Here is a 27,221-nt window from a genome sequence, read left to right as displayed (position 1 = left end):
TTTGATTGGTTCCTTATTGCTCACAGCTTAAATAGTTAAGTACATTCTGATTTGTAAAAGGCACATCCTCATAACAAATAAACCTTTGTTGTGACCAATCGAGGAGATTGAATTGAGGAGAGCCAATTCAATCCTTCGCAGCTGGTCATGGCAATATATAAACTGTAGGATGGGCACCAATAGCTTGTTTTTGTAGCATTTCTTCTCAGGTACTTTGATAAATGCTGATAAATTCTTGATGTTGAAGTTCATCCACAATTCTGCTGAACAATGGAGCATTGTTAATGAGTCATTTGACCTACTTTCCTATTTCTTGGATTCTTAGGGAAATTTAAATTACTGTTGTCTGTAATTGTTTCAACTTTCTATTACTTTTAATTTGGAGGACTGAACTTTGTGTGAAACTGGCTCTAATTCATCTCCTTCATTTATATTCACATATTAGTAGTAAAGTTGGTGTATGTATTGCTGATTTCTTTGCTCGATAGGCATACTGTCTTACAGCATTGCACTACTCATCATCTTTTTAAAGCAAAGTGCATGTAGACTGTGGATGTCAATGAGGAATCATAATTTTTGATTTGCTTCTGGTGGGGGAATATGGACTCTTGCGGGGTTGGGTGGGGGTTGTAAATTACACCCTAAATTCACCTTCTAGTTACAAGGAACACAGTGAATGTGCAACAGAAGTAGGATGACAATTCATGTGCAGGGTGAGTTATGAGTTGGGAAGTATATAATCAGGAGTAAATAGAAGACCTGAAAATGGGGGAGCTGACAAGCTCTCAAATCTGTTGCAACAAGACTGAAGTGTGACTCTGCAGCAAAAACTGACATAATAGGCAGCCTCTCAGTAACCTGAGAGATCAGAGATTGTCAGGATCAATATTTGTGAATGTATTTACAGCAAAGAACCCTTCTATTACTTTACCAATAGGTCCTCATCTCCCAAGATGACTCAGCAGATGAGGGATCTCCAGCTTACCCATGGGAAGAAGCTAGTCACTCCATCCTCTCCTAATGCAGCAAAGAGGTTGTACCGAAATCTTTCAGGAAAGTTCAAAGTTAATTATACTTCGTTTGATGAGACAAACTTGATGGGACGAAATGAAAAAAACAAGCAGCGGAAGTCTTGTGTGGTAAGGAAGTCTACTGGTTCTACCTGTTAATAATTGAACTTGTTTCAGATGGAAATGACTGGGCTCTGTTGAGGCTCTTTGCAAAACTATAGTTTGTTCTCTGTTGTGCAGCTGAATTGAAATCACCAAACTACTCACTGGTTTAAAATTTCAATGGCTGCAAAAGCCAAAAAGAGGACTGTATGTTTTTTATACCACATTCTCTTCTTAGTTTCAATTCCTGACCAATCCTGTAATGAACTCCCATTTCTCCTGAAAAGTACAGCATGCCTTTATCTCTCCAAAGTCCATGATGCAGTAAGACCCAGGGATGAAATAGATGCTTTGAAATTGTATCTAACCTACTGGACTGTATCACAATCTCACTGCCCTTGCAAACAGAACAAAATGCACTGAAAGCTGTACTCTACAGATTAGGTGGTCAGCCATTCACAAAACATCGGTCAGCATCTGTCAACCTTTACCAGATATGTGCTATAAACAGCTGCATAAGAAGTTTGCATTGAACTGACCGCCTTTACCTGCTAATCAGCTTGAAGAACAGAATAGCTTTCAAGGGCAATGGCAGCAAACGCAAACTACAAATGGACAAGAATGTTGTCGCCTCAGATTTGTCCCTCATCTAATCTGTGATATGTATTATAGCCACTCCGAGGTGTGTAATCTATGCAGTCTGCAAAAACAGTTACTTGTAAACAATTTAATGCTATGTGTGCTGTGATACAAAAAGTATCCAACAAATAATCCATGAAACACAGAAAAGCTTTTTTTTTAATCATCAATAAAATTTGTATCCTGTTATGAATCCAAGTCAGCCTGTGCCTTGCAGATCACTGCTGAATAAAAAGGCTTTTGTGTAGAAGGTTTTATTCTGTATCTAACCTGTGACCTGCTCTGGTCTTATTTCAGGGTACAATGAAGCAAAACTTTACTCTGTGTCTAACCCATGCTATACTTGCCCTGGAAATATTTGGTGGGACTTGTCAAACCTTTTCACTTGGGGGGACGTGGGGGGCACATTTCCATTTTTTTCCTCACTTAAGGGATCAATAAGCAAATTTCTGAAAGATAAGGGTTGGTACAACATTAAACATGAATTTCAAAATAAAGCTGAGGTATGAAGAATGAACTTTCTGATCAAAATTAAATCAATAAATTGATCACTGAATAAGAGCAGTTAATGAAGATCAATATTAGAGTGTGAGATGGGCAGAGCCTATTTGTCTGTCTCACTCCCAGTCCCTTGATGCTCATTCACACCCTCACCCACATGAGTGGGTGTGATTGTGTGGTGATCAGGATGAGTGTAAATCTAGAAACTGCAAATGAGCCTGACAAATATGTACTCCCACAAGCACTGTCTCTCTTGCCCACACTCATTCTTTCTCTCTCTCTTCCACATCAGTGTTGTTGGTCCTCCAATCATAGACTACTTCTCTCCCACATTTACTGCTGATAGCTCACAGAATGGTTGTGATTGGAGGAGCAGTGCTTTAAGAATCTTCCATTTCATTTTGAAGCTGCCTCCAGGGTATACACTAGGGACTTGTGAGCCACATCTGACCTGTGGGGCAAGGGATGAACAAATCTGATGGAGAGGAAGCATTACTTTGTAATTAATTCTTGCTTTGCCTGTCTTGGAAGTTTTATATAAAACACTGCAGAGAGAACTTCATTTTATATCTAACCCATAATGTACCTGACCTTGAAAATTTAATGGGTTAATATGGAGGAACTTTTATCTGTAACTAACCCATGTTGTACCTGCTCTGAGAGTGTTCAACAGGAAGAGTGCAAGGAGATTTACTCTATATCTGACCTTTGCTATACCTGCCCTGGAAGAAGAGGCAGATTTACAATGTAACACACAGCACTGCAGCATGGGATCGCAGCGACTGAGTGGTGGCACCAGTCAGAGCCTGGTAGTTCTAAATTTGTGTGGTTTTCAGAGAGCAATGGGGTGACTCAACCAGAAGCCAGGGCTGGTGACTCAACCAGAGGCCAGGGCTAGGAGTGGGTGAGCTGGGCGGACTGGCAAGTGCAAGGCCACCAACCGAGGACAGGTGAGAGCAGAGACCAGGGCAAGGCAGATAAAGCCAGCAGCCAGGAGGACATGGATGTCAAAATTTGAGGCCTGGCCACATAAGCAAGTGGTGAGCATTTGGGAGGTGCAAGGGCCAGGCAGGCGTGGTGTGCTTTTTGGGGAGCCACAGGGCGACTTGATTAGAAGCCAAAGCTGAGAGTCAGAGGGTTGGGCAGCAACTGGACTGGCAAGGGTGAGGCTGCCATCCGAGGGCGAAAGCAGAGGTCAGGCCAGATAGCTAGCAACAGCAGCCAGGCAGCCAGTGAGCCGCCAGCACACCTGCGAGTTTAGGTCATCGATGGGAGCAAACGCTGGGGCCACTTGAACCCCAGCCAAGGGCTGGGTAGGTGAAAACAGCCCCTCACTGGTGGGCAGACCACCACATCACCAGGGGGGCAGGGCGTGATGTCATAAGGGGACCCCACAAAGAAGGAGAGTGCGAGGCCCCCAAAATTATAAGTTCGCCTTTGCCTAGGAGTATATTTTGGGACGGTATAGAAGGAACTTGTTTGCTGCTAACTCTAACTGGATAATATTAAAAGTGTTACTTCCATCATCACCTCACTAAATTGACAAAAAGTAAAAAATAATTCTATTCTATGAAGATGATAACTATGTGATATTTGACATCTGTACATTACTATCTGTTTGGAGATGATATAACGGATTTTGGTAGGGTGTATTCAATTTCTTCTGAATATAAGAACAAAGCAAGTTTTATTCAGGTTGAAGAAGCTGGATGATGTTCAATGGAGGCCTGTCTTGATTATTCCAGTATTACATGCAATTATCAATAGGTGTAACAAAAAAACATGACAACCTACCCAAAAACCATAGAAATACAGGTTCTGTATCAAGTTGAGTACCATGCTGTGCACAATCTTTGTTCACAGTGTGTGAGGCTGCCCGGAGCAGAGTTTTGCTTCTGTTTGAGAGCAGAGTGTATATTATGGGCAGCTGTTGCAATGAAACCTGATCTGTGCGCTTAAACCAATTACAACTTGAAGTGATGACAGCAGTAGACAGGCACTACTGGTACTAGAACTCACCCACTTGCTTTACTGCACCAAATATATTATATACACAACATCAAAATGTGAAGAAAAAACAATTTCCTATTTCATTTTTTTTAGAATTTTCATAGTAACGAGGCAGTCTTTGAGGCTGTGGAACAGCAGGATCTTGATGCCGTCCAGATGCTCCTAAGTCTCTACAGCACAGAGGAACTGGATTTGAACACACCTAACAGTGAAGGTTTAATGCCTTTGGACATTGCAATCATGACCAACAATGTCCCCATGGCCAAGATGCTTCTGCAAGCTGGAGCTAAGGAGAGTCCACACTGTAAGTCCAATCAATAATTGATGGTGCCAGGTTCTTTCAGATGGAAATAAGGTACCCCAGTTGTTTTGATTGAGGCAACTCTGAGTGATGCAGTTGGTGTATTTGCAAATGAGTGATAGGCAGAATTTAATGCCCTTCCCTCAAGGCAAGTTATGTGCTGCGGGGGAGCATCTAAGCAGGTGGGAGGATGACAATGGGGACTTTCTTCCTGCCTCCATGCCAATTAAGTCCGCGTTTGAAAGGCTCATGGATGGCCTTCCTGTCCACTGCTAATTGAGGTTATTAATTGAGCAATTAATGCTCATTTATGGATCTCATCTTCTGCTATTGATATTAAACCAATGGAGGATGGGGGATTTGCCATGCAAGAAGCCCAAAAGACAAAGAAACTCAGAACATGATCAATGGACCTGGCACCAGGAAGGGGATGGGGGTGTTGTTGAGAGATACCTCTCTGTCCTTTCTGATGATCCCCTTTCCCCCTCATCTGCAATCCCAATCCTGTAATCCCCACCCAGCCATCACTTGCCTTGGTGCCATGATGACCCTGGCCTCAGGTGACTATAGTAAGAAGTCTCACAACACCAGGTTAAAGTCCAACAGGTTTATTTGGTAGTAAAAGCCACTAGCTTTCGGGGTTTGCCCCTTCGTCAGGTGAGTGGGAGTTCTGATCACAAACCTCAGGTGACTAACCAGCAGCAGTCACTGTTTCTACTGGCGCTGCAAAACAGTGCACAGAATGGTCTCTGAATGGCTGACAGCTCTCAGGTGATTTGATTTCCATACCCTGAGGTCCTTGATGCCAGCGAAGAGCTGCTGCTGCCCAGTTAACTGTTGACTGGTGCTTAATTTAGTGGGCCTTCCCAAAAAGAGATGATATGGGGCTCTCCACACCTCTCTAGTCAGCAAACCCTTGTTGCCTGTTAAATACTGCCGACTTTGTATATGATTGAGTTTGTGTCTTTGTATATGAGTGTCTGTTGAGGTTGATATTATTGAGTGAGTTAATGACTATGTATGTTTTTTGAAGACAGACTCAGCATTGGGTGTAATATTTTCCACAGTTTGTATATTGCACTGAGCAAAAATTCACCATGTGGAATCACTGCAAGCAGCCATTGTTGAACTAACCTTATTTATACCTCTTCAGCAGAGAGGCAGCTGTACAACATACTACATTTTCTTCCCACATAAAAGTACAGCTTGTACATTAAAATGCGAAACAGTAAATGTACATTATTTTCTGTGCCCAATTATGACTAAACTTATATCACCAATACTTGAAATTGTTGGGTTGTATATTTGTTTTTACTGTCAACATAGCCAAAACAAAAATGACCAGAGTAATTTACGTGTAACAAAAAATCCTTATTACCAGTGTTTTTTCACAAAAAAAGTACAAACTTACAATGAATCAATTTGGCTTTTTTCTCTCTGGATATCTTCATCCATTTCCATTATGAATGAACATTACAACATTTAATATTGCACTGATGGGGCATCAAAATCAATGTTCATTTCTAAAACCGTGCTGCCATCAGGGATTAATACCCTTCTTTGAACTAAATATAATCTTATGGGCTTGCTGGTCAATTAACAAAATGCACTTCCTATTATACAGGTATTAAGAACCCGCTGATGTTACCTGTGAAAATGTCTCAAAACCCAGAAGAATAAGTAGAAACACTGGATCAAAGTGATATACATTTGTTTGGAATAATGTGAGGAATCATATACAACCCAGTGAGGAACTAGTCCAATTGTTGTGTAAACAATGAATAATGAGCAGTTATTACAGTAATAGAAAAAAAGACAAGAATACTATGGCACTTAAGTATATTAATAACTAAATGCACCATTTTATCTGAAATTACTCCTGGTTCCCAAATCTATCCATGTTCCCTGAACTCACTGACACGCCACTTTTCTCAAACATCTAATTTAGTAACTCAGTAACTCAAATCTAGCTAACAATTACCACACAGTATACCTTAGATGACCAAGTCTGTAAAAGTATTTGTTCCTGGTTTAGCAAAGGCATGAATCTGTGTCTTTTAGAGGAGAAAATCTGCAATCTGCCAAAGATCCAAATGTTAGATGGGCCAGGCCTTTGTTTGACAATTGGATGGAAAACTAGCCTTCTTCCCCAAAGAGGATGAAAGCAGTTATATTGATCAGTTTCTTTAATATTCTACCTTGTGGATTTGGCTGTTTATGTCTCTCAAATTCCTTGCCTTTAGAAGTCATCATTTGTACAGCCCCACTAATCTCTGGTAAACAGTCAGATATGGCAATTCGTACCTCAATTTCTCTAGACACTTGCTTGTCATTTTGCTTTCATCTCAAGTTTAACTATTACCTTCATTAACTTTCCAAATTCCTAATGCATTCCCTATTTTTAAAAAATGAAACGTCTTAATTTGAAAGGCGCTTTAATTTCTTTAAAGTTAAAGTTAATTTATTAGTCACAAGTAAGGCTTACATTAACAGTGCAATTTCCCTAGTCGCCACACTTCGGCACCTGTTCGAGTCGATGCACCTAACCCAGCACATCTTTCAGAATCTGGGAGGAAACTGGAGCACCCAGAGGAAACCCACGCAGACACGGGGAGAGCTTGCAAACTCCACACAGATAGTGACCCAAGCTGGAAATCGAACCCGGTCTCTGGCGCTGTGAGGCAGCAGTGCTAACCACTGTGCCACCATATCACCCTAAATCTCAATCATTTCTTAACTATTCTACCTTATCAACCATTACAAGCATGCATTAACAATAAAAATGTATCCCATAAAATTTTCACCTAATGTCTCCAAAAGTCTCTTTTATACTCGTGGTTAAGCATCCGCAATGACGTTCTCTCTTCTAGTCAAATAAATGATTTTTAAATGAAATGGTTGTAACAACATTGGAATAACCTGGTGTTCTAATCTTGAAACTTTTTCAGAAATTTTAATAATTGTTTCTGTAGGATTACTGGTAACATAAATCTCAAGATATTGTAATGCCAGTACCAAGCTTAAAGTCTTTTTTTCAATGATGGCATACTTCTGTTGGTGATGATTTAATTTCCTTGAGAAACATGTTTCTCAGTGCCAAGCTCGACTTCCTGTAACAATATGGCTCCCAAAACGATGTCACTAGTATCCACAGCAGTTTAAACTGCCTGATGTAATTTGGTGCAGTTAACACTAGTTTTGTTATCAACACAATTTTTCAATGTTTGAATGCTATTTTGCAATTCTCCATCAATTAAAGTATTTGTTCTTCTTTCAGAGTTCTGTGAGTGGTGTTACCACACTGCTAAAGTTCGGCACAAGTGTATGATAAAATCTACTCTTTCCCAGAAACCTTTACTTATTGTAGGTTCCAGAAAAGCCCAAATGACCCGTACTTTTATGTCTTGTGGAGACATTTGACCTTGTCTCGTGATATGTCCCATATATGAAATTTGAGCTTTAAGAACATAAGAACATAAGAAATAGGAGCAGGAGTAGGCCATCTGGCCCTTCGAGCCTGCCCCGCCATTCAATAAGATCATGGCTGATCTGTTGTGGCTCAGCTCCATATTCCCGCCCTCTCCCCACAACCCTTAATCCCCTCTCTTATCAAAAATTTTATTTTTGCTTTTTGCTAGATTCATGTTGAGATTGGTTCCTTTTAGATGCTCAAACCATTCTTGTAAGATGTTCTGCCCAACTTTGACTGAACATCACTGAATCATTAAGGTATACTGCACAGTCCTTGAATAACTTTATTTGTGAGTCTCTGAAACGTTGCAGGTGCATTTTTCATCCCAAATGGCATAACTTTGAACTGATAACATCCATCTGGCATCACAAATGCAGACATCACTTCTTTTCTCTCAGTCAGAGGTACTTGCCAATAATTCTTTAGTAAGTTTATCTGCGTGAAGAATTTAGACCATCCAAAGTTTTCTCTGCAGCTTTCCAAGTTGGAATAGGAAACAAATCCCTCTTGGTGATGGTACTCCCTTTCCTGTAATCCATACAAAATATTTGGATTTTACGGTCTTGAAATTGGCGCTCGAGATCAATAGACATTATTGTTGCCCGCCTTTAGGCCGTTCTGATTCCATGGTGGGTGGAGTGGTAGAATTTCAGCGTTTGTATTCCATCTGGCTTTGGCACCATTATGATAAGGGAGTTCCAGTCACCAGAACTAAGAGTCATAGAGGTTTACAGCATGAAAACAGGCCCTTCGCCCCAACTTGTCCATGCTGCTTTTTTTTTTAAACCCCGAAGCTAGTCCCAATTGCCCGCATTTGGCCCATATCCCTGTACACCCATCTTATCCATGTAACTGTCTAAATGCTTTTTAAAAGATAAAATTGTACCTGTCTCTACTACTACCACTGGCAGCTTGTTCCAGACACTCACCACCCTCTGTGTAAACAAATTGCGCCTCTGGACAATTATATCTCTCCCCTCTCACCTTAAACCTATGCCCTCTAGTTTTAGACTCCACTACCTTTGGGAAAAGATATTGACTATCTAGCTGATCTATGCCCCTAATTATTTTATAATTATATAAGATCACCCCTCAGCCTTCTACGCTCCAGAGAAAAATGTCTCAGTCTGTCCAGCCTCTCCTTAAAACTCAAACTATCAAGTCCCGGTAGCATCCTAGTAAACCTTTTCTGTGCTCTTTCTAGTTTAATAATATCCTTTCTATAATAGTTTGACCAGAACTGTACACAGTATTCCAAGTGAGGCCTTATCAGTGTCTTCAACAAGATGTCCCAACTCTTGTATTAAATGTTCTGACCAATGAAACCAAGCATGCTTCACCACTCTCTCCACCTGTGACTTCACATTCAAGGAATTATGAACATGTACCCTAGATCGCTTTGTCCTGTAACTCTCCCTAACACCCTACCATTAACTGAGTAAGCCCTGCCCTGGTTCAGTCTACCAAAATGCATCATCTTGCGTTTATCTAAATTAAAATCCATCTGCCATTCATTAGCCCACTGGCCCAATTGATCAAGATTCTGTTGCAATCCGAGATAATTTTCTTCACTGTCCACTATGCCACCGATCTTGGTATCATCTGCAAACTTACTAAGCATGCCTCCTATATTCTCATCCAAATCATTAATATAAATGACAAATAACACTGGACCCAGCGCTGATATCTGAGGCACAGCACCAGTCACAGGCCTCCAGTTTGAAAAACAACCCTCTACAACCACTCTCTGGCTTCTGTCATCAAGCCAGTTTTGTATTGATTTAGCTACCTCACCCTGCATCCCGTGAGATTTAACCTTATGCAACAACTTACTATGTGGTACCTTGTCAAAGGCCTTGCTAAAGTCCATGTGGACAACGTTGACTGCACTGCCTCCATCTACCTTCTTAGTTACACCTTCAAAAACTGAATCAAATTTGTGAGACATAATTTTCCATGCACAAAGCCCTGCTGACTGTCCCTTATCAGTCCTTGTGTCTCTAAATGCTTGTAGATCCTGTCTCTCAAAATACCTTCCAACAACTTACCCACCACAGATGTGAGGCTCACTGGGCTGTAGTTCCCAGGCTTTTGCCTGCAACCCTTTTTAAAAAGGCACAACATTTGTCACCCTCCAATCTTCAGGAACCTGTGACTATCAATGATTCAAACATCTCTGCTAGGGGAACCATAATTTCCTCCCTAGCCTCCCACAATGTCCTGGGATAAACTTCATCAGATCCCGGGGATTTATCTACCTTGATGCACTTTAAGACTTCCAGCATGACCTCCCTGAAATATGTACACTCCTCAAGACATCACTATTTATTTCCCCAAGTTCCCTAACATTCATGCTTTTCTCAACAGTAAATACTGATGAGATGTATTCATTTAGGATCTCACCCACCTCTTGTGGATCCACACATAGATGATCTTTGTTGATCCTAAACAGGCCCTACTCTCTCCCTTGTTACTCTTTTGCCTTTCATGTATTTGTAGAAGCTCTTTGGATTCTCCTTTGCCTTATCTGCCAAAACAATCTCATGTCCCCTCTTTGCCCTGTTGATTTCTCTCTTAACTCTACTGCTACATCCCCTATACTTCCAAAGGATTCACTTGGTCCCAGCTGCCTATGCATGTCATGTGCCTCCTCCTTCTTCTTGACCAGGGCCTCAATATCCTGAGTCATCCAGGGTTTCCTGCTTCTGCGAGCCTTGCCCTTCACTCTAAGAGGAATGTGTTTACCTGAACCTGGTTAACACACTTTTTAAAGTCTCCCACTTACCAGACGTCTCATTGCCTTCCACAGACACCCCCAATTAACTTTTGAAAGTTCCTGCCTGATACCATCAAAATTGGCCTTGCCCCAATTTAGAATTTTAACTTTTAGGCCAGACCTATCACTCTCCATTGCTGTCTTAAAACTAATAGAATTATGGTCACTGGTCCCAATGTGATCCCTCCCTAGCATTTCTGTCACCTGCCTTTCCTTATTTCCCAAGAGGAGGTCAAATTTTGCCCCCATTTCTAGTCAGGCCATCCACATGCTGAATGAAAATTTCCTCCTGAATACACTCAGCAAATTTCTCTCCATCCAACCTGTTAATACTATGGCTGTCCCAGTCAATATTGGGAAAGTTAAACTCCCCTACCCATACCACCTTATTTTTCTTGGAGCTATCTGTATTCTCCTCACGTATTTGCTCCTCAATTTCCTGTTGATTGTTTGGGAGCCTATAGAACAATCCTATCAAAGTGATTTCCCCGTTCTTATTTCTCGGTTCCACCCATATAGACTCAGTGGCCAAACCCTCAGATATATCCCCTCTCAGTACTGCCATGATGTTTTCCCTAATCAAAAGTGCAACTCCCTCTCCTTGCTTACCTCCTGTTCTAGCTTTCCTATAGCATCTGTGCCCTGGAAATTGACCTGCCAGTCCTGTACTCCCTTAGCCATGTTTCAGAAATTACCATAATATCCCAGTCCCACATACCCATACATGCCCTGTATTCATCTGCCTTGCCTTGCCCATCAGGCCGCTTGCATTGAAATAAATGCAGTTTAATCTGAATTTCCCGAGCTCTCTGTCCTGCTTTTTCCTGATCTGTCTGGTACTAGGATTACTGACACCATCTTTACTACTTAATGTGCTTTCTTTAACTTCTGTGCTGTCCTCAACCTTCTCTCCTGTCTCCCTACTGCTTTGGATTTCACACCCCCTGCCAAGCTAGTTTAAACCCTCCTGAGTGGCTCTAGGAAATCTCGCCGCCAGGATGTTAACCCCTCCAGTTCATCTGTAACTTATTTTTATAATGTCATTCTGGAGCATATATTCAATTTCCTTCTATACTTGTGATAACTTTTCTGGATGTAACCTATTCAGATGTTTTATCGAAACGGTGTCTCTCACATCTGCATCATGATTGCTACCTCCATTCTAGATAATTTGTCCCCACAAATACATTTATAGGATTGCAGTAACTCTTTCAATTTACTTTGGCTCTTATTTGTAAGATAACCTAACCAATTGTTTACATTTTCCAGGACTTCCTCATTACGCAAATGAATTTTAGAAAAGTCACTGTCCAAATTTAACTCTTCTTCTCCCTGTTTCATTATTATCAGGGTCTCATGTTTGTACTGATCTTCTCTGTCCCTGTACATCTTAAGCAAGTTAATATGACACATTCTGTGTGATTTACATCTATCTGGTATGCGTTCCAAATAATCGACCTCACTCAACTTCCTTTTGATCTGATACGGCCCACTAAGTCTGGCTTTCAGTGCTTCGCCTGACATGAGCACTTCTTCCCTGCTATGAAACTATGAGGCTGTGCCTTCCTATTCAACATTGTTTCATTCCCTGCTGTGCTGTCTTTAAGTGTTTCCCTGCCACCTCACAAGCCCCATTCAGGCTTTCTTTGAAATTCGAGACGTAGTCTAAATGTGTAGGGGGTGATTCTCCCAACCCGCTGCACTGCTTTTGTAGCGCAGCCACCGGGAGACTCAAGTGGCGGCCGTTTCGCAGGCTTCCCACTGTGTGCCACCACCTCCGCGAGTCTCTGACAGCTAGATTTCTGGCGCCGTCAGCTCCGCGCCAGAAATCAGCTTGGAGCTGTATAATTATTCTAATCCTAATATAAAATATTTTACATATCATTAGTGGTCCCGGAATTGAAGTCACCAGGCCCGCTAGTCTCCTCCCCCACTCTGCTAGGAGTGTTTCACTCCAGCGAGGTTTACACTAGCTCCCCACTAATGGGGAGTTAGAGGCCCAACCCCGCTAGAGTGAAGGGAGGACGATGGAGACCTCCCAGAGAGTCGGAGGTAAGGGGAGGTTCCCTTGGTCATTGCCAGACTAGCCCCTTGGCACTGCCCAATGGGTAGTGCCAATGTTCAGGGGCATCTTGGCACTGTCCACCAGGCATCGGGCAGTGCTAACGGGGCTGTACCTAATGGGGCGGAGTCTTGGGGGTGGAATCGGCAGGGGTTGGGGGCTCTCCTACAGCCACTCTGCAGTCTGGCTGAGTAACAAAGAACAAAAGCAGCCCGGGAAACAGGCCCTCCGGCCCAACGAGCCCGCACCGCCATTTTAACATTGCCAGTCCCCCCTCCACCCATGACCCTTATCTATTGTTTATGGCATTCCACATTGAGGGAAACCAATTTATGGAAAATTTATTACCTCCAATCAGCCTAAATAGCACATCTTTGGGGTGTAGGAGGAAACCGGAGCACCCAGAGAAAACCCACGCAAGCACGGGGAGAATGCACAAACTCCCACAAACACTGGCCCAAATCCATGTGTCTGCACAGCAAACAGTGATAGTCACTGAGCTGTCATGTTGCCCAGCATCTGATCCAGTTTAAGCACACACTAACAACTTGAAGCACTAGGCTACTCTCGAACATCCAAGAGCAGCCCCAGTACGACCCATCGCGTGTATGCCCCTCGTTGGACAACAAGGCAGACCAAGGTGACAAAGGGAGGGAGGTCAGTGATTGGAGCTGGGCATCAGGGTGGGGTTGGGATGGATTGGGGCTGCCCGGGGGTTGGGGGGGTGGGTTGTGGGGGGCGGGAGATCAAGGTGGGCCGGAAGCAGATAGGAGATATTGAGGCTGGTCGGGGGTGCCAGCGATCGTGGAGTTGGAGGGCCAGTGATTGAGCAGATCAACACATGCACAGTGGCCCGCTCAGCGGTATACTGTTGGTCTTTCCAGCGGGGATAGGTCCTGCCCCCTGATATTTAGACTGATTCATGCTTGTGCACTCTGCAGTGCACTGAGTGTGGGAGATTCATTTTGAAAAGCCCACTGAAAGAAACAATGGGATATATTCCAGTTTTGACACAAATTTGATACTTAGAATTTTTTCAGCGAATTGTTCCTGTAGTTTCTCACTTCTTGCCTAATATTTTTTCTTGGATGCATTTCAATGGTCCTCTAACTTTGGGTGTAGACTAATTCAAAAGGACCAAATCTAGTGGAATCATTTGGTGCATCCCTAATGGCAAATAATGGAATCCTTTTGTTCCAATCATGAGGGTAATTTTGGCTACATGCTCTCATCCGAAGTGTGATGCCACTTCGGATCATTCGGGAGGCAGAGGTGATCATAGATAAAAGTTTCAGGGATTTGGATACTCCAAAGAGTGAAAATAGATGGGTGACAGTGAGAGGGGCAGGGAGGAGGCAGCCGGTATAGGGATCCCCTGTGGTCGTTCCCCTCAGCAACAAGTATACCGCGTTGGATACTGTTGAGGGGGACGACCTACCAGTGGTAAACCAGGGTGACCGGACCTCCAAACTGAGTCCGTCCCTGTACCTCAGAAGGGAAGAGGGGAGAGCAGGAGAGCAATAGTAATTGGGGACATGATGGTTAGAGGGGCAGAGGTTCTGTGACAGCAAAAGAGACTCCCGGGTGGTATGTTGCCTCCTGGGTGCAAGGGTCCATGATGTCTCGGACTGTGTTTTCAAGATCCTTAAGGGGGAGGGGCATCAGTCGCAGGTCATGGTGCATATTGGTACTAATGACGTAGGTAGGAGAAGGGATGGGGATTTAAAACAGGAATTTAGGGAGCTAGGAGAACCAAGGCAAAGCATGTTGTTACTGGTGCCACGTGCTAGTGAGTTGAGGAACCGGGAGAGAGTGCAGTTTAACATGTGGCTGCAGGGATGGTGTCGGAGAGAGGGTTTCATTTACATGGATAATTGGAGTACATTCTGGGGAAGGTGGGACCTGTACAAACAGGACGGTTTGCATCTGAACCAGAGTGGCACCAATATCCTGAGAGGGAAATTTGCTATGGCTCTTTGGGGAGGTTTAAACTAATTTGTCAGGAGGTTGGGAAAATGAGCTGTAGTCAAAAAGCCAGTGTTGAGGGTTGTGAAGCATTAAGGAAGGTAGCAAGGTTGCAGGAGTGTGCAGGCAGACAGGATGGTGAGTTGAAGTGTATCTACTTCAATGCAAGGAGCATCAGGAATAAGGTAGGTGAACTTGGAGCATGGATTGGTACTTGGGACTATGATGTTTTGGCCATTATGGAGACATGGTTAGAACAGGGACAAGAATGGTTGTTGGCAGTTCCGGGGTATAGATGTTTCAGTAAGAGTAAGGGGAGGCAGTAAAAGAGGTGGAGGAGTAGCATTGTTAATCAAGGATAGTTTAATGGCTGCTGAAAGGCATTTTGAGGGGGATCTGCCTATTGAGGTAATATGGGCTGAAGTCAGAAATAGGAAAGGATTGGTCACGTTGACAGGAGTTTTCTATAGGCCCCCAAATAGTAATAGAGATGTGGAGGAGCAAATGGCAGATTATGGATAGGTGTGGAGGTCACAGGGTAATTATCTTGGGTGACTTTAACTTTCCAAATATTGATTGGAACCGTCATAGGTCAAATAGTTTGGACGGGACACTTTTTGTACAGTGTGTGCAGGAGTGTTTCCTGTCACAATATGTGGATAAGCTGATGAAAGGTAGGGCCACATTGGACTTGGTGCTGGGTAATGAACCGGGCCAAGTGTTAGATTTGTTTGTGGGAGAGCACTTTGGAGATAGTGACCACAATTCGATGTCCTTCTTTATTGCAATGGAGAGGCATAGGGTCACACGGCTGGGCAAGGGTTATAATTGGGGCAAGCGTAATTATGATGTGATTAGGCAAGAATTAGGGAGCATAAGATGGGAACTGAAAATGTCAGGTATGGGCACAAACAAAAACTGGAGCTTATTCAAGGAACAAATACTGTGTGTCCTTGATAGGTATGTCCCCTTCAGGCAGGGAGGAAATGGCCAAGTTAGGGAACCATGGTTCACCAAAGAGATTGAATGTCTTGTTAAGAGGACAAAGGAAGCCTATGTAAGGATGAAAAAACAAGGTTCAGTTGGGTCGCTTGAGCGTTACAGGGTAGCTAGGAATGAGTTTAAAAAAGGGCTTAGGAGAGCTAGGAGAGGGCATGAGAAGTCCTTGGTAGGTCGAATAATGGAAAACCCCAAGGCTTTTTACTCATGTGAGAAATAAAAGAATGACCAGGGTGAGGTTAGGGTCAGTCAACGATAGTGATGGGAACTTGTGCATGGAGTCAGAAGAGATAGGAGAGGCATTGAATGTATACTTCTCTTCAGTGTTCACTAAGGAGAGGGGCCATGTTTTGAGGATGACAATGTGATATAGGATGGAGGAGGTAGATGTTCTGAGGGAAGATGTATTAACAAGTTTGAAAAACCTGAGTGTTGATAAGTCCCCTGGGCCAAATGGGATACATCCTAGAATACTTTGGGAGGCAAAGGATGAGATTGCAGAGCTTTTAGCTTTGATCTTTGGGTCCTCACAGTCCACAGGGATTATCACATTAAGAAGTCTCACAACACTAGGTTAGAGTCCAACCAGTTTACTTGATAGTAATCTCACAAGCTTTCAGAAACGGTGTTCCTTCGTCAGGTGTGTGGAAGGTTCTGATTAGAGAAGGGCATATAAAGTCACACACAGTTTACAGAATACTGATTAGAATGCAAGTCTTTACAGCTAATCTGCTATTCACGTCTTAAAGATGCAGACAATGTGAGTGGAGATCGCATTAGCATTGGTTAAAGAGATACGTGTTGTGTCCAGACAGGACGGTAAGTGAAATTTTACAAGCCCAGGCAAGTCATGGGGGTTACAGTTAGGGCGACATGAACCCAAGATCCCGGTTGAGGCCATGCTCATGTGTGTGGAACTTGGCTATCAGTCTCTGCTCAGCGACTCTGCGCTGTTGTGTGTCGTGAAGGCCACCTTGGAGAATGCTTACCCGAAGATCAGAGACTGAATGCCCGTGACCGCTGAAGTGTTCACCAACAGGAAGGGAACAGTCTTGCCTGGTGATTGTCGAGCAATGTTCATTCATCCGTTGTCGTAGCGTCTGCATGGTCTCCCCAAAGTACCATGCTTCGGAACATCCTTTCCTGCAGCGCATTAGGTAGACGATGTTGGCTGAGTTGCAAGAGTATGTGCCATGTACCTGGTGGATGGTGTTCTCACATGAGATGATGTCATCCATGTCGATGATCTGGCATGTCATGCAGAGGTTGCTGTGGCAGGGTTGTGTGGTGTGGTCACTGTTCTCCTGAAGGCTGGGTAGTTTGCTGCGAACAATGGTCTGTTTGAGGTAGTGCGGTTGTTTAAAGGCAAGAAGTGGGGGTGTGGGGATGGCCCTGGCGAGATGTTCGTCTTCATCAATGATGTGTTGAAGACTCCAGAGAAGATGTCTTAGCTTCTCCGCTCCAGGGAAGTACTGGGCAACGAAGGGTACTCTGTCCACCGTGTCCCGTGTTTGTCTTCTGAGGAGGTTGGTGCAATTTTTCGCTGTGGCACGTCGGAACTGTCGATCGATGAGTTGAGTGCCATATCCTGTTCTCATGAGGGCATCTTTCAGCATCTGGAGGTGTCTGTCACGATCCTCCTCATCTGAGCAGATCCTGTGTATACGGAGGGCTAGTCCGTAGGGGATGGCTTCTTTAACGTGTTTAGGGTGGAAGCTGGAGAAGTGGAGCATCGTGAGGTTATCTGTGGGCTTGCGGTACAGTGAGGTGCTGATGTGACCGTCCTTGATGGAGATGCGTGTATCCAAGAATGCCACCGATTCCGGAGAATAGTCCATGGTGAGTCTGATGGTGGGATGGAACTTGTTGATGGCATCATATGGTTATTTCAGTGACTGTTCCCCATGAGTCCAAAGGAGGAAAATGCTGATGTATCTAGTGTATAGCATCGGTTGAAGGTCCTGTGTGGTGAGAAAGTCTTATTTGAGCTTGTGCATGAAGATGTTGGCATTTTGAGGAGTGAATTTGGTCCCCATGGCTGTTCCGTGTGTCTTGATGAAGAACTGGTTGCTGAAGGTGAAGACACTGTGGTCCAGGATAAAGCAGATGAGTTGTAAAATTGCATCTGGAAACTGGCAGTTGTCGGTGTTGAGTACTGAGGCAGTTGCAGCAATGCCATCGTCGTGGGGGATGTTGGCGTAGAGCGCCGAGACATCCGTTGTCCCTGGTTCAAATTCTCCATGTGTGCTGAGTTTCTGTAGGAAATCTGTAGCGTTGCAACAAAAGCTGAGGGTTCTTTGTACAATGGGTTTCAGGATGCCCTCGACATACCCAGAGAGGTTCTCACACATTCATCTGGGATAGTCAGCACAGTTTTGTGATGGATAAGTCCTGCGTCACCAATTTGATTGAATTCTTTGAGGAGGTAACTAAGTGTGTAGATGAAGGTAGAGCAGTTGACATCATATACATGGATTTTAGTAAGGCATTTGCTAAGGTTCCCCCATGGTAGGCTCATGAAGAAAGTAAGGAGGTGTGGGATAGAAGGAAATTTGACCGATTGGATAAGTAACTGGTTGTCTCATAGAAGACAGAGGGTGGTGGTGGAGGGAAAATTTTCAGACTGGAGGTCAGTTACCAGCAGTGTACAACAGGGATCAGTGCTGGGTTCTCTGCTATTTGTGATTTTTATCAATGACTTGGAAGAGAGGGCTGAAGGGTGGATTAGTAAATTTGCTAATGACACCAAGATTGGTGGAGTAGTGGATGAAGTGGAGGGCTCTTGCAGGCTGCAAACAGACATTGATAAGATGCAGAGCTGGGCAGAAAAGTGGCAGATGGAGTTTAACCCTGATAAGTGCGAGGTGATTCATTTCGGTAGGACAAATTTGAATGTGGATTACAGGGTCAGTGGCAGGGTTCTGAAGAATGTGGAGGAACAGAGAGATCCTGGGGTTCATATCCACAGATCTCTGAAGGTTGTCACTCAAGTGGATAGAGCCGTGAAGAAGGCTTGTAGTGTGTTAGTGTTTATTAACAGGGGGTTTGAGTTTAAAAGCCATGGGGTTACACTGCAACTATATTGGACCTTGGTGAGACCACATTTGGAATATTGTGTGCAGTTCTGGTCACCTTGCTATAAGAAGGATGTGGAAGCATTAGAGAGAATGCAGAGGAGATTTACCAGGATGCCGCCTAGTTTGGAGGGTAGGTCTTATGAGGAAAGGTTGAGGGAGCTGGGCCTTTTCTCTTTAGAGCGGAGGAGGATGAGAGGCAACTTAATCGAGGTTTATAAGATGATGAGGGGGGATAGATAAAGTGGGCGTGCAGAGACTATTTCCTCGGGTGGATGTAGCTGTTACTAGGGGGTGTAACTTTAAGGTTCATGTTGGGAGATATAGGAGGGATGTCCAAGGTAGATTCTTTACTGAGAGAGTGGTTGGAGTGTGGAATGCACTGCCTGCTGAGATAGTGGAGTCGGACACTTTAGAAACTTTCAAGCGGTCATTGGATAGGCACATTGAGCACACCAGAATGATAGGGAGTGGGATAGCTTGACCTTGGGTTTGGACATAGCTCGGCACAAATTGAGGGGCGAAGGGCCTGTACTGTGCTGTACTGTTCTATGTTCTACCTCTCTAATGCTTCTTGGGATTCTGGATGATATACCAATGATTTATACTGTTTTATAGACATAACCTCTTTAAAAAATCTTGACATGAAATTTGACTCTTGGTCTTATTGTAGGTTCTTCAGTAAACCATATCTAGTACAGAATTTAATTAAATCCTCTATCACTCTCCTGACTGTAATGGTTCTTAATTGTATGGCTTCAGGGAATCTAGTGGATATATCCATAATAATTAACAATTTATCAATTTGCACTTCACATTGTCTTCACTGGTTCTACACAGTCGATTAGAACTCTTGTAAAATGTTTTACAAAAGCTGAAATAGGGATCAGAGGCACTGGCTTTATTTCAGCTTGTGGTGTCCCTATTGCTTGAAAAGTGTGACAAGTTTGGCAGAAGTTAACTACATCTTTATGTACTCTGGGCCGGTAAAAGCAGTTTTTGTATCTTTGCTTGGGTTTTCTTTATGCCAAAATATCTCCCTAATGGAATTTCATGAGCTATCTTTAGAATCTCTTTCTTATACTCAAGAGGTAATACAATTTGTTGTTCCTGCCCATTTGTCATCTGGATTAGCATGTGGTGTTCACCATTTTTTCATGACTTCTTGGTGCTTTAGTCCTTTACATAATAATATTCAGGAATACACTGAACTTTAATGCTGAGTAAGCCATCTGATAGATTTGTTTTAATTTGGAATCGCCCTGCTCTGATTCTTTCAATTAAACACATCAGTCTCTTTCCCTTTGTCTGTTTCATTTTCATTCAGCTTGCTAAAGATCATATCTGATCTCACTTGTCTCATTCTGTGCTCATAATTCCTCCCTGCAGAGCTCTCTTGATTGGGGCAACAGCTGCCAGAACTGCTGCTTGTTACAGTTAGTGGGGCCTGGGATGGAATGTCAGCAGTCAGCCACGAAGCCTGTCCAGTAGACAGCTGGCAGAGCAACCAGAGCGACTCGAGTGGGGTTGGGAGTTGCCTTCATAGTAACCCTCAGAGATCATTCAACAGCCAGGGGAATACATGCAACATGATCCCCAAGCCAGCACCAACTCCCGACCTGTGGACCCCCAAACCTGGGGAAATAAAAAGTGATGTCTTGAGAAGTCTTCATAGTACAGAGAAGGTGGTGCTGGAAGTCTTAAAGTGCATCAAGGTCGAAAAAACCCCGGAACCTGATGAAATGCATCCCAGGACGTTGTAGGAGGCTAGGGAGGAAATTGCGGTCCCCTAGCAAATATCTAAATCATCAACAGCCACAGGTGAGGTGCCTGAAGATTGGAGGGCAGCAAAAGAAGCGCTACAGGGAAAGGCCTGGGAACCAAATGTCTGTAGTGGGTAAATTGTTAGAAGGTATTCTGATAGACAAGATCTACAGGCACTTAGAGAGGTAAGAAGTGAATAGGGAAAGTCAGCATGTTTTGTGAAGGGAAAATCGTGTCTCAAGAATTCGATTGAGTTTTTTGAAAGGTAACCAAGAAGGTAGATGAGGGCAGCGCAGATGATATTGTCTACATGGACTTTAGCAAGGCATTTGACAAGGTACTACATAGTAGGTTTTTGCTTAAGGTTAAATCTCACAGGATCCAGGGTGAGGTAGCTAATTGGATACAAAATTGATTTGATGTCAGAAGAGGTTGTAGAGGGTTATTTTTCAAACTGGAGGCCTATGACCAATGGTGTGCCTTAGGGATCGATGCTGGGCCCACTGTTATTTGCTATTTATATTAATGATTTGGATGAGAATTTTTAGGGCATGGTTAGTGCGCACTCCAGGAGCTGGTGCTAGTGGTACTCAACTCCTTGCCCCCTGCCCCCGCCCCCCCCCAACCCCTTCACTACTATTACACCTGACCCAGACTGCTAATGGATGCATGTTGATTTGAGCATGCATTACGTCATGCTTGTGAGGTGAGGAGGTTCTTGAAGGGGAACGATAGCACGTTGACCTTTTTAATGATATTGAAATGCATTTAAATTCACACTAATAGGCTTTGGACTCATGTTGGATGCAAGGTGGTTCTTGCCATAAAAAAGGGTCTGGGAAGATACCAAATCATTTGGCGTCGGGAGCGAATCTGATTTTTAGTATTGCATGCAATCATCCCAGCTCACCACCTGATTGAGGAGGAGGGAGCAGAACAAGGTGGTATGATTACTCCAGAAATCCTTAAACAAATCACACCACTCTGTCCCTGTACCATTTGTGCACATATTTTCATTCCTATTGTTTGCTCTTTTCCTCTGTAAATAAAATAATTAATCTTACCTGCTTTTCCTGTTCTCCAGTTTCTGATTTATAACACCAATTGTCTTTCCTTATGAATCTCCAACATACTGATTTGGTGTGGCCCAGTTTATTAAAATGAAAGTAGCTAACTTTCCTCATTTCTCTTATTCTGTTAGCACTGTCTTTTTTACTTTGAGGTGAAGTCTCCTTGGAATTTTCAACTGCTCCCTCCCTTCCTTGGCTGTCCTCACATCTTTCCATTTTCTTTCTTTCTCAGAATTAAATGAGTGTCAAATGAAAAGCTTTGACCAATCAACTAACTCATAATCGCCAGCAAGCTCCACTGCATGTCTTGCAGTTTTAACTGAAGTTTTAAAGTTTATTTATTCATGTCACAGGTAGGTTTACATTAACTGCAACGAAGTTACTGTGAAAACCCCTAGTCGTCACATTCTGGTGCTGGTCTAGGTACACTGAGGGAGAATTTAACAGGCCAATGTACCTAATCGGCACATCTTTTGGACTACGGGAGGAAACCGGAGCACCCGGAGGAAACCCACACAGACACAGGGAGAACATGCAAACACTACACAGTGACCAAAACCGGAAATCAAACCTGAGTCCCTCCTGCTGTGAGGCAGCAGTGCTAACCACTGTACAACTTTGTTCCTCCACATGAGTCCTTATCACTGTTGGTAACAAGTTTTTAAATTCTTTCAACAATGTTACTTCTCTAAAGGCTCCATAGGTTTCTCCTATTTTTAATACTGTTGCCCATTATCAAAATTATTTTATTTTAACCCTTTCAAATTCAATATAAGTTTGTCTAAACTGTTTTCTTATATTTAGAAACTCTTGTCTGTAAACCTTTAACACTCAGTATAGCTCTCCTCACTGTCTCATAGTCCTCAGACCTTTCCCCTGACTAAGATGCGTAGACTTCACTACCCTTCTGACAAGTTTAAACTGTAAGAGCAGTGTCTAAATATTTTGCAGGCATTTCACCTGTTTAGCTATTTTTTCAAAGGCATTCAAAATGCCACCGTGTCCCTTTTATTAAATTTTAAAAGTACCCTTCCATCTCTACACGAGGTTCATGGCTAGTATTTTATGACCTTGCTCGGGCGGGGCTCGTAAAATCCCACCTGAGGCCAACGGAGAATTCCGTTCTGCAAGCCAATTCTGGCATAGGCATGGTGGAAAAATTCTAGCTCATGTCTAGAAATACTGTCTTCCTTAGTCATCTCTGCTGTTCCTGCTGCAATTCGCTGTATTTTAATTTAATGATCTCTCTCTTTATCCTTTTTTCTTTCTGCCATTGCTAACTTGTACATTTTCAATTCCCTTTGGAAAACTCTCTTTCTTCCATTTCTAATTTCTTCATTTCTATTTCCTTTTTTTATTATAATTTGAATTAATTCAGTCACTTCTCGAAGTACTAGGTCTGTCTGACACTTCTTGTATATTTAAATGTGTTGTTATGTTTTCAATTACCTCAGCTTTCTTGGATCCTGTAGATAATCCAATTTATCTGCCAATTCCATTACATCAATTTACCTTTAGGTACTTTTCATATTTGCTGGGGTAAAATTGTCTACTTCCAAATAAGCCTGGGCTCGAGCAAGAGCCATCTTTGCAGTCTCCTTATTTAAAATAATACTTTCTCACTGAGTTCCATGTGTTTCTCACTCTAGTTACATTTAAGAAGTCATAAATCCCCTACATCCAAAGGAAATATGCTTCTCAAGATTCCAGCCAAGTGCCCTCAATTTTGTTAAGAACTCCACTGATGTTACTTGCAAGAACATCTCAAAACCCCAAAGGATAACTTGAAACACTGGTTCTTAGTGGTGTATATTTCTTTGGAATAATGTGAGGAATTATGTACAATCTAGCAAGGAACCAATCCAGTCATTGTGTAAACAATTAGTAAAGAGTATTTATTAAAGTAACAGAAAAGAAAAACACACGACAAGAACACTGACAGTTCAGTATATTAATAACTTAAACTTAAACACACCATTTTATCTGAAATTACTTTTTGTTTCCAAAATATATCCCTGAATTTGCTTTTACTAAAGAACATCCAATTTAGTACAACTTTATACTTACCGAATTCCTAGCACAGATATTTTGTAACACCATCTATGATTACCAATGCCCCATTCTTAACTTGTGAGTAATTTTACTCTGACTTTGTTAAAGTATAGTAAGTAGTCTCACAACATCAGGTTAAAGTCCAACGGGTTTATTTGATAGCACGAGCTTTCGGAGCGTTGCCCCTTCATCAGGTGAGTGAAGAGTTCAGTTCACAAACAGAGCATATATAGACACAAACTCAATTACAAGATAATGGTTGGAATGTGAATCTTAACAGGTAACTAGTCTTTACAGATGCAGACAACGTGAGTGGAGAGAGAGTTAAGCACAAGTTAAAGAGATGTGAATTTTCTCTAGCCAGGACAGTTGGTGAGATTTTGCAAACCCAGGCAAGTCGTGGGTGTTACATATAGTGTAACATGAACCCAAGATCCAGGTTGGGGCCACCCTCATGTGGTGCGGAACTTGACTATCAGTTTCTGCTCAGCGATTCTGCTTTGTTGTGTGTCATGAAGACCGCCTTGGAAAACACTAACCCGAAGATCAGAGGCAGAATGCCCTTGACTATTGAAGTGTTCCCCAACAGAAAGAGAACATTCCTGCCTGGTGACTGTAGAGTAGTGTCCATTCACCTGTTGTCGTAGCGTCTGCACGGTCTTGCCAATGTACCATGCCTCGGGACACCCTTACCTGCAGTGTATCAGGTAGACAATGTTGGCCAAGTCACAAGGGTATGTAGCGTGTACCTAATGGATGGTCTTCTCATGTAAGATGATGGCATCCGTGTTGATGATTTGGCATGTCCTGCAGAGCTTGATGTGGCAGGGTTGTGTGGTGTTGTGGTCACTGTTCTGAAGGCTGGGTAATTTGGTGCGTACGATGGTCTGTTTGAGGTTGAAAACAAAAGAAATCTCACAACACCAGCTTAAAGTCCAACAGTTTATTTGTAGCAAACACCCCAAGCTTTCGGAACATGCTGTTCCTTTGTCAGGTGGGTGGGGGTTCTGATCACAAACAGGGCACAAAGACACAGATTCAATTTACATGCATAATGATTGGAATGTGAGTCTTTACAGCTAATCAATTCTTAAAGGTACAGACAATGTGAGTGGAGAGAGCTTCAAGCACAGGTTAAAAGGATACGTATTGTTTCCAAACAGGAAAGCTAGTGAGATTTGCAAGTCCAGGCAAGTTGTGGGGTTACAGATAGTGTGACATGAACCCAAGATCCCAGTTGAGGCCGTCCTCATGTGTGCGGAACTTGGCTATCTGTTTCTGCTCAGCGACTCTGCGCGGTCATGTGTCATGAAGGGCGCCTTGGAGAAGGCTTACCCGAAGATCAGAGGCCGAATGCCCGTGACCACTTTACCCCAGTCTAACACTGGCACCTCCACTGTTTGAGACTCCACAATTATTTGAAGGCAAGTAGTGGATGTGTGGGGATAGCTTTGGCAAGATGTTTGTCTTCATCAATGACATGTTGAAGGCTCTGGAGAAGATGTCATAGCTTCTCTGCTCTGGGGAAGTACTGGAAGACGAAGGGTACGCTGCCCGCTGTGTCCTGTGTTTGTCTTCCGAGAAGGCCTGTGCGGTTTTTCACTGTGGCACATCGGAACTGTCAGTTGATGAGTTTGGTGTCAGATCTTGTTCTTACAAGGGCTTCTTTCAGTGTCTGGAGGCGTCCGTTGCGATCCTCCTCATCTGAGTAGATCGTGTGTAAACAGAGGGCTTGTCTGTAGGGGATGGCTTCTTTAACGTGTTTAGGATGGAAGCTGGAGAAGTGAAGCATCATGAGATTATCTGTGGGCTTTCGGTACAGTGAACTGCTGAAGTGACTGTCATTGATGGAGATGCGTGTGTTCAAGATTGCAACCGATTCTGGAGAGTAATCCATGGTGAAGTATGTGAAGCATATGCTACAGGCTTCCCCATGTTGATACCACCCTATCTAACCCTTGTGATGAAGCATCCTATGATAAACAATTGTTTACTGGGTTTATTCTGGATTGAAACACCATTACCTAAGTGTTCATAGAATCCCAACAGTGCAGAAGGTGGCCATTGGCCCATTGAGCCTGCACCGACAACAACATCACCCAGACCCTATCCCTGTATTTATCCTGCTAGTCCCTTGACACTAAAGGGCAATTTGGCATGGCCAATTAACCTTACCTGCACATCTTGGGATATTCGGGTTAGGTTAATCCATAGTTCTTTCTCTGTTTCTTCAAATAATCTCTGACACCCCACTGATCACTTCCTAAGCTTTGAGTAGTTGGAACAGTGGGCAAATGTGTTAAGTCAGGAGTGAACTTAGAATAACACAAAAATTCTTTATGAATGTTTTATGTTCTTCTCACAGTTTTTATATTCTTCTCTGTTCTCTTTGCTTTCAAAATTCTCTCAACCATCTTCCATATTGGATGGATACCTTCATGATCTATTTGGTGACCCAGGTATGTTAGAGTTGATAGCATAAAGCAAATTTGTACTTGTTAGCTTTGATGCCATTCTCCTTGGAGTTGATCAACTTTGTTCAACCTTACAATGTCCTGTTTCTCTGTTTTTCTGCTAATCAAAATGTCATCTAAGAAACAGCATACTGTTTTTAACCCTCTTCATACCTGATCCATGACACCGAAACACTGCGGGAGCAGTAGACGCTAAATGATAACCTCTTGTATGGATATAATCTCTTGCTTGTTTGAATGGTAAGCAACTCCTTGCTCATGACAGTTAATTCTGATTGCAAGTATGCATTTGACAGATCTATCTTCATGAAAAACTTTTCACTGGCTAAATTAGGAAACAAATTTTCACTGGTAGGAAGTGGTAAGTATCATTCTCGATCTCCTTATTTACTGTTTGCTTATAATGTCTACAAATCTGAATGAACCTTTCCTTTTTTTTGAAACACCATGTTGGGGGCAGTCCTTGTGGCTCTTCAACTCCTTAATTGTCCCTGTTCTTTCTAATCTGTCCAGCTCTTTACCTCCTACTTCTAACTGAGCATAAAGCACCGAACTAGTTTTACAAACTGTCGGCTGTACATCGTTCTTCATCTTTAATTTGGCCTTGTGATGCCAAATTTTATCATTTGGTCTTCCTTGCTTAAAGAACACTTTGTTCTCCCTTAGCATTTTCTTAATGTTAGACATATTGGCCAGATTCCCCAGACCCATTCATGGCAGGACATTTTTATGGCAGAAAATTTGGAGAGCCAGCCAAAGTCCATTGACTTTCAGTGGCCAGAAAATTCCAGCTGTGGGCGGGGTGGAAAATCCCATCTCTAAGGAAATCCCATCTCTGAGCTCCAAGGAAAAAACCTCAGCCCAGATTAACCATATCATCTTAATCCAATTTGTTCCCATCAGAGAGATTTTGTTCCCTACTTTACCAATGGAAAGTAATGGGGTACATA

The 27,221-nt window shown here is 42.9% G+C and overlaps 1 protein-coding gene across 1 annotated transcript in view; it reads left to right on the top strand.

Moving 5' to 3' along the window:
• Positions 1-27,221, top strand: part of LOC145354675 (ankyrin repeat and fibronectin type-III domain-containing protein 1-like) — an 859,363-nt gene that overhangs the window by 755,917 nt on the left and 76,225 nt on the right. Inside the window, exons 6-7 of the mRNA XM_080206110.1 lie at positions 938-1,139; positions 4,356-4,566. Coding sequence (XP_080062236.1) covers positions 938-1,139; positions 4,356-4,566 — 413 coding nt within the window. The remainder of the gene's footprint in view (positions 1-937; positions 1,140-4,355; positions 4,567-27,221) is intronic.

This window comes from Carcharhinus amblyrhynchos, chromosome 18 (assembly GCF_965287045.1).
Source record: "Carcharhinus amblyrhynchos chromosome 18, sCarAmb.v2.hapA, whole genome shotgun sequence".
Taxonomy (NCBI): Eukaryota; Metazoa; Chordata; class Chondrichthyes; order Carcharhiniformes; family Carcharhinidae; genus Carcharhinus; species Carcharhinus amblyrhynchos.
This window is presented reverse-complemented; position numbering and strand designations above follow the sequence as displayed.